At 44.5% G+C, this 8,489-nt stretch overlaps 1 protein-coding gene across 1 annotated transcript; it reads right to left on the bottom strand.

Moving 5' to 3' along the window:
- Positions 1-4,294: 4,294 nt before the first annotated feature.
- On the bottom strand, positions 4,295-4,762 carry LOC138908661 (uncharacterized mitochondrial protein AtMg00810-like). The gene has a single exon (XM_070199342.1). It carries the CDS (start codon positions 4,760-4,762, stop codon positions 4,295-4,297), a length of 468 nt encoding a protein of 155 aa, XP_070055443.1.
- Positions 4,763-8,489: the final 3,727 nt, after the last annotated feature.

The following is an 8,489-nucleotide window of genomic DNA, read 5'->3' as shown; positions in this document are numbered from 1 at the left end:
ACAAAGTTTGGTGACCCCTTGCTCTTTCTTCCCCAAGCCAAGTCCAGGGAAATGTCCCATCTCTATATGAGCCACGTAATGATTTGCATAGGATAAAAAGAAAGGGGCACCCTTTCTATAGCATTAACAAACTGGAACCCGGTTAGATTTAATCCTGCATTGTCATCCTTCACCTCGAAGAAAGCTGTCTCCCTATCAGCATCTCCATGGATAGTAAGAATTCCCCCATCTCTTGGCATCTTGATCTTTTGTTGTAACGAAGAAGGAAGAGCACCCAAAGGCATGGTTACATGGCCTACCCAGTAACAGATTCAAAGAAGCAGGGATATCTAGCACATGGAATTCAATATTCGCAACGCAACCACTGGCCCTCACTCAACCCTCGACCGCTTCGTAGCCTCTTTCTAGGCTGCGTTTGACTTCTTCAAAGACGAAAGACAACCGGAGTCTTTGCTCCCTGGATAAGTCTCATTCGATGTCGCAACCGATGCTTAAAAGATCTTCTTCTATCTTCTCAGTCTTCGATCGATCATTCTCTGCTTCATAGAGGAGGGGGTTCCCAGCTAACAAGGAAGCGGGATTCAAAATAGAGGTAAATTCTAAACTGGACCGAGATGGCCTATACACCAATTGACCGGCACCATTCCTGAAGAAACGAAGATCGTTGCAAGAAGACCCCCCACCAAGACGTGTAAATGGCAGAAATTTTACAGCAGTAGAACGAACCTTGGGCTTGACATGACAGCACCTCGCGGCTCCCTTTCAAGATGAACAATGCGGCTAAGCGTGCATCTGGGGCGGATGTGCCGATGGATGGAGGCGGCTGCATGCTGCATCTAAGAGTTTAGTTCCATGAGACTGAATAACATGGCCTGAAACGAAGTAAACTCACTTTGCTTAACACAGGGCAGTAGAGCAGGACTTCTTTCTCACCCTCACCCGTCATCCAACATGGTTCGCACCAGCGTTATTTGACTCGCTTAGTCCATCGCTGCTTGGCTCTACTTCAACCACTACAACCTGACGGTTCCCTTGCAGCTAAAAGAATGAGATAGAACACCTTTTCTGACATCAGGAGATGAAAGCAGTCAAGCAGGCAACAAAGTCGACTATTCGTCTTCACTTCCTCAAAAGTGCTAAAAAGAGCCCCTGGGCGCAGACCCTTCCCCAAGGGACTAAACGCATTCAGTTATCTTTCAAAGAGCTTATTCGAGAACAACCTATTCTAAAAGCAACCTATTTGAATTGGAAAACTGCTTCTTTTAGGGATGACTATTCTGCAGCGGTAATTGCAAACAGAAAGGGGGGATTGGTTTGAATAGCCCTATTGACCAGGAGAGTCAGTATTACCGCAGCTTTGACTCTGTTGCAGGTATGAAGTGAGTTCCATACCATGAAAAATATTTCAATGGGACCAGGAAGACAACCCACCACTGGAACTTGCTTTGCTCTCGCTCCGCTCGCTCCCACCTGTCTTCTTCCCACTATAGTGAAAGATCTTTCACTTCACCATAGCAGGAACCTCGCTAACCTTCTCGGCCAGTTAGTCTAACCACAGGGGTCCCCTCCTGCTTACCCACCCACCGTAAACGATTACTACCTTCAATATTATCAAGAATATTTAGACCTTATAGCTCTCAATCAAACCTTTGATCTCACGCCAAATTTTACTATTGGGATTTCCTATACAGGCCTGGGCCCTCTTAATATGCTGTAACCGCTGTTGATTAGACTCGAAGTGGTTCAGATCGGCGAAGTAGGCATCAATACCTCTGCCAATATCGGCATCTTCTTCTATCTGAAGGGGAAGGTTCCCTTGCTTATATAAAGAGAGAGTTTCTTCTATAATGGTCTTTATCTTGCTTTCGCAGAGGTCAAAGTGTTTTTCTATAGACCTCCACTCCTTAGACGAAATAAGATCTTTCCACTCCTTTTTTTCCAAAGCTGCCCAAATCTCATTCTGTGAGACTTCGCCTTCGACCACCGAAGTTCCTTCCACGGGTGGATTCCCGGGAACCTGCGGTAGCCCCTCTTGCCCCGCGTTCGACATGATTTGAACGACCTCTAAAAAGGGTTCTACGGCCTGTAGAAGTTCATTAAACATGATGGTTTGGTTCATTCTTTGACTGCTCTGCTCCCCCCAAACAAAAAGAGAGACTTTTTTAGATATATGTAGTTGCTTGGTTGTTGACCAAGGAAAAACATGGGAATAATTGGACGTAACATTCTTTAACCGCTTATTTACGATAAAACTAGTTGGATGAAAACAGCGCTCCTAAATGAAGCCTTTCTATTTTATATATATGATATATGATACCACCTGCCACAAAGAATATAATTTATATCTTCAAATCGCAAAAAGTCTGGTTTGAAGTGAAGGAACCCACGGGGCGGTAACTAGAAGGGAGGAATTCAAACCCGGCATTCAGCCATTCGGAGAAGAGTTGAGTTGCACTAAGAGACTTACGATTAAGTTCACTCAACTTCGCGGCGACAGTCCGGACTCACGGTTGGAGGGGAAGAAAAGTGCTGTTTTGTCGCAACAGCTATTGGGATTGGTCGAGTTCCAGCGGGGATCGGATCTTTGCAGCCGCACGTGCGAGCGGGACGATTCCCACCTCCATACTTAAGTTTCACGGATTCCACAAGATTTTTTTTGAAAGCCTATGATGCTCTGGAACACATACAGAAAGTTACCTACCGCTGACGCCTACCAGCAAGCTAGTAGACTTAACATACCGGAAATGACAAAGCGTAGCTCCCCTTATCACCTCCAGAGTCACAATGGATTTCGACAGTCAACTTCGGGACATGTAATTTCATGAAAGAGGTTAGAGAGAAAGCTCCTCAAAGCAGCCGTTATATTATTATACGATGCCACTTGCCATGGATAAGAATCCGATTCTCTATCTACGAATTGAGGAAAAAGGGGGGAGCTCGAAAACGGTGAATCTTGAGCTTTCTTCTCTTATTCAATTGATAGTTTGATCGAGGGCGAGCGGAGACAAGTCACTAACTACAGTGCCAAGGAAAGCAATTGCATGTATCAAGCATAGTGGCATGCTCTGTAGCCGGGGAATGAGCAATTAACTTAACTCTCCTTCGTTCGGCTTCACTTTCAACCTTCCCTAAAGCGAAGGAAAGAATCTGAGTGGAAGAGCCCCTAGCTGTAGTAGTGAAAGTAGTAGTAGCGGTCAGTCTTTTCTTTATGCTGTTACAGAAGCAATAGGCTTGGATGGGCGTGATAGCTTGAAGAAGGAGTACCGGGCTCAAGGCCCTTCTTATTTGACTTTGACTCTGCTGGAACTGGCTGGCTTCTGTTTTTGATGGCGCTTCTCTATGGAATCTTGTTCTTACTGCCTTCCTAAAGAGCTATGCGACGTCACAGATCAAGCTTTCCGAGTTGTTTATTTCCAAAACGAAACACCTTCGACTCTGTATCTAGATCTTTATTTAGAGGGTGGTAGCCCTATATCCTTTAGCTTCCACTTTACCATCAGATGCTTTTCTAGCTTCTCGGAAGGGGTCTGGATCCTGTTGCCGAAGCTCATAATTCCGGGTTTCGTGTATCAATGCTTCTAGATTAGTGTTAAGGGTGTGGTCGAAGATCAGGCTTGACTGACCGACTTCATTGACGGCGCATTTCGTTCTGGGTGGTGTTTCAGTAATTATGAGTGGCCTCTAAAGTCTTGGTAGCCTTTAGTCACTTTTGCTTACCTATCTTTTCCCATAGGATTCTAAACCTTCCCCTGATCTACGATCACCCTAGTTTGCACTTTTTTGTAAAAGTTTGTTGGTTCGGCAAATTATTAAGTGGCAGCTCTTTCTACGGATTCGTCTGCTGACGAGGATTCTGATGTTTCGGATGGAGATAGTTATGCTGATGCTGATGCCAAGGCTTATTCCACTACGGATACAAAAAGACAGAAAAGGGATTATTCCTCCTTTTCGGGATTTAGAAATTCATTTTCTTCCTTCCCCGAGCCCACCTTTAGCCCTTTCTTCAACTACTATTGTGGTAGGAACACATTCTTCGAGCAGGAGAACATTCTGATTTGAAAGAAAGTAAAAGCTAGGCTAGTTGCGGTGCCATCTTAATCTTCTAGTTTGCCGCGTCCTCTTGCTGCTTCCTGAGGAGATACTGAAGAAGCACGCAATGGAGACGGCGAGAACTTACGACAAGGTGCAACCTTGAAAGGAATAAGGTGGAAGCAGAGTATGAAGAGTTGTCACAAAAGAGAAGGAATGGGTGAGGAATTGACACATGTAAATCCTTTAGCAAGTAGGAGAGCCATCAAATTTCAGAAGCAGTGATAGCTAACGCTTTGTATTCAGCTTCTGCACTAGCACGGGCAACTGTTGGTTTCTTTTTAGAGCCCCAAGAAATTAGATTGTCACCAAAGTAAATGCAGAATCCAGTGGTTGAGCGACGAATTGTTGGACAACCAGCCCCGCATAAGAGTAACAAAAAAAAGTGTTGAGATAGGGCGATGAGGAAATCTAAGACCATAATATAATGGAGAGTGCCTTTCAAATACCTTAAAATGCGTTTAAGACACTGATCATGAACAGTGATGGGATTGGCCATAAACTGGCAGGCATGATTAACAGCATAGCTGAGGTCCGGTCGAGTGAGAGTGATATATTGGAGAGCACCAACAGTACTCCGATAGGCCTGAGGATCAGAGGGAGGTGTACCATCCAAAGCTGAAAGTTTAGAACCGGAAGCAATTTGTGTAGCACAAGGTTTGCAACCAAGCATGTTGGTCCGGCGGAATCAATCTAAAGCATATTTGGTTTGTGACAGAAGAAGGCCAGAGGAGTCACGCTGAGCTTCAATGCCAAGGAAGTCATTGAGATAACCCAAGTCCTTCATGGCAAAATATTTACTGAGACGGTGAATAAATTGAGTGAGAAGAGATCCGTTGTCACCAGTTAAGATGATGTCGTCAACATAAAGCAAAAGGACGATACAGCCAGTAGAGGAATGGTGAAGAAAGATAGATGGAGGTATCCGCAACACTCTGACGAAAGCCACTTTGGAGAAGATAGGTACTGAACCGTTGAAAGCATGCCAATTGTGCTTGACGAAGACCAACAATGGCCTTATGAAAGCGACAAAGATGAGTAGGCTTAGAAGGATCAACAAATCCAGGAGGTTGTTGCATGTATACCTCTTAAAGTCAAAGACCATGGAGGAAGGCATTTTTCACGTCAAGTTGGCGAATGGGCCAATTTCGTGAGATGGCAACTGCTAGAACTGAATTTAGTAGTCCGGAATGGTAAAGAAAACCATAATGGACTAAATTGATGAGAGGCATCCTTTCTTTAAGCGGTCCATATCTTGGCCACCACATCATTTTGAACTATTCAAGGACTGGTCCAATATTGAAGCATGCATCGAATCTGTATGATTGTAGTCTTAATTTGAATACCGCTCCGTGGGGATCTCGAAGAATGCATTTTTGTAGTCCAAGTAAAAGATAGGCATACATCAAGATCTATGGGTTCGGCCACGCAAGAAATGCGTCCGGGTTCATTTTTGAAAGATGGTCCCCAATCTTTCCATGGTATAACCATTCTGATAACGAGCATAGTTGACAGCACTGATCCCTTCTCGTTCAGGTATTTTTGTAAGTGGACCGATCTTCTTCGTATAGAATTGTCTCTGCTTGGTCCCATCTAAGTCTAGATCCTTCATTACAGAAGTCATCTTTCCCCTGTATTTCTGAAGGACGAGCGTATGAAAGAAAAGGGGGAGCCATAGTGGTAGGGCATTTCCGGGTTATGTCTGTGCTGTGACCTTATGAACCGTGTCAGAATAAGTATCAAATAAACCAAAAGTTATCAGCTTCTTTCTTAAGTGCTTCAGTTCGACGTGATCTATCACAGACGCTTTTGAATCAGACTCTTCCCCTACTTTCCACGCATCATGAGCGGATTATTTCTCCCTCTGAAACTCCAGCCAAATTGTTCAGGGATGACGGTAAACCCGTTTGCAAATCACAAAGCAGACAACTCGTCGATCTTCGTCTAGCTCCCTGACTACTTACTAATAAAGGGAAAGAATAAAAATGGGTATAGCAAGATTCTGTACTGACCGTCAAGACGTGATAATTCATGATTCCCAACCAATTAGTCATCTGAATCTTAGAATGTGCTAATGGTTGGGGGCCCGCCCAAGCTTTCTCGATCAATAGAAAAATTGACCCTCCCCCATTTGACTTGAGCATTGAATTGACCTTTTGTACTGAGGATGACCTATGAGATGGTTTGAACCAGTTCTCAAACCTACTACTATACGAACAGTCTTCTTCGACTAAGGCTGGCAAATCCAACTCTTTTTTGTTAAAAAGAGATCTCGGATCAAGGGCTATCGACCCGACAGTGCTCTGTTGGTACATTTAGTGGATCCTCCCCCAAAAAACAAGATCATATTGAGCAGCAACTTCGAGGAAGATAGCATTGGGACATGCTATTACCTATGTATGGTGACGGGTGTCATGCCAGAGTCTGTCCGGGTGGGCTTAAGCTAAAGCAGGAGAACAGAGTTAGCTTTCTGCTGAGTGAGCCCGAACAGGAGCGGACGCACACTAGATCAGAGCAAGTTTAGCTGGCCCAATGGCGCAGACACCTACTAGGATGAGGCATAGCGGGAATTGAACCCACATCTCGTTGAGCTGCTCCAGCAAGCACCCCTTTCGGAAGCTCAATTTGTAGGACCGGGGAGAACACTCGCAGGCGTGCAGGCGTTTTGAGAGAGCGCAAAACTCTAACTTGAGTAAGTGCCAGCCAGGCAAAAGGGTTAGCCTGAAGTGGTGGTTTAGCCAAAGGGGGAACGTGCAACGGTTGGATTCAGCACGCTCTTAGAATAGCTGTGGAAATCCGAACGCCTATCCCAACACGGAGAGCTTATCCACTACATCTACATAAGGAATAGTCTAGTCCAATATTTCTTGTCCTTAAAATATCATATATGCACCGCTGCTGATCCTTTCTAAATCCAGCTTCAACCGAGCATACGTCTGCCGCGGGAACAGGAAGAACGGAAATTTACTTTTATGTTGAAGTCTTTCCCGTTGGAACGATGGGGGGCGCCTTGCACGTCTTGGAAAAATCATGCTTTGTATCTGAAGTTATTGGCCCATGGTCCTTAGTGAGGAAAGGACCTAGAACAGAGAAGAGGGCCGATAGGAAGTTAAAAGCAATTCTTATTTCTTCTTTCTCGAAAACCTGATGTGAGGGGGCCCACTGGGATGTCCATAATTGAAGCATTTTTCTTCATCGACTGTCGGTTTTTTACTAGGTGGCCGATGTCTTTGATGCTTTGGTTTTCGCAGGAAAGGGTAAGGGTTCCAAACTTAGCGTGTGAGCTTTGATGAAGACTTGCATCACTATTCGTTTCCTCGTGGCTCGATTGCTCATTTGCTTCTTCCTTTGGGCATGAAGTGTTTGGTGAGGCCTTTCTTCGCCTGTTGAAAAGCTAGCCCTTGCTCAAAGATCTTTTTTATTTAGCACTAGAGGGAGCCCTCCAATCTTAAAAAATCGATGGAATGCGATCTCATAGGCAATTTCCTATGAGGGCTGGACCCCCAGCATCTGTAGAAGAAAGGGGAAACTCAATCATGAAACTGAATTTCCAAGCGGGAGGATGAGAAAAAAAAAATCCACTATTGTAAAAAATCTTTCCTTCTTTTTTAGTAAGGGTGTCAGCCGCAAGTATGAGGGGACATTCCCCATCATAGAGAAAGTAGGACAAGTTGCCTAAAAACTTCAGCTTCTTTCCAAGCTAAAGATCTACCCTGTCTTCCATGTGGGGTGTCTAAAGACATACCATCCAGACATGGAAGACCCTACAAGAGGCGTTCCCAAGAGACCACCGGAAAGGAATAGAGAAACAAACAGTAGAATAGAGAATGAATTTAGGCAAGAAGTGTCCCTTTCGGGGAAAGGAAAGAAGGACTTATCTGGAGTACATGCGGACTTCAATGAACATGACATGCCTTTTGGACTGGATGCCTGATCTGTGTAAACTGTCCGACTCTCAGAAATTTATCACAACTTTTGCCTTGAAACCGAGAAACCTTGCCTAGGACTGTTTCAATGACAATGGCTGTGAAGATCCTCTTTTCGATAAGTGGCGCCCTTTGCGGGTTTTTCACCAACTGACCTCTCCCATTGCTCTTCTCACTATCGCCTTATAGTGCTCTTTGCGAGTTTTCACTAATAAGACTCTCATTCTAATTTCTTTACTTCCCATCGCCTTACGGTGCCCGTGAGGAATTTTTTCACCACCAAGACTCTTTTATTTTGGTTGCATCAGATCATGTGACTGTATTCTCCAATTCTTGAACATTCTCATTAATTGATCGGAAGGACTTTGAAAAAGGTTTGGGTGAAAAGGATTTGGACTGACTTACAACTTTGGAACCCTTCGGGCGAAACCATCGCGGAACCATTATAAATTCTACCCCAGTTTCAACTTTTGG

This window comes from Nicotiana tomentosiformis, chromosome 3, assembly GCF_000390325.3.
Source record: "Nicotiana tomentosiformis chromosome 3, ASM39032v3, whole genome shotgun sequence".
Classification (NCBI taxonomy): Eukaryota; Viridiplantae; Streptophyta; class Magnoliopsida; order Solanales; family Solanaceae; genus Nicotiana; species Nicotiana tomentosiformis.
The sequence above is the reverse complement of the archived record's forward strand: the minus strand, read 5'-3'. Positions and strand labels throughout refer to the sequence as shown.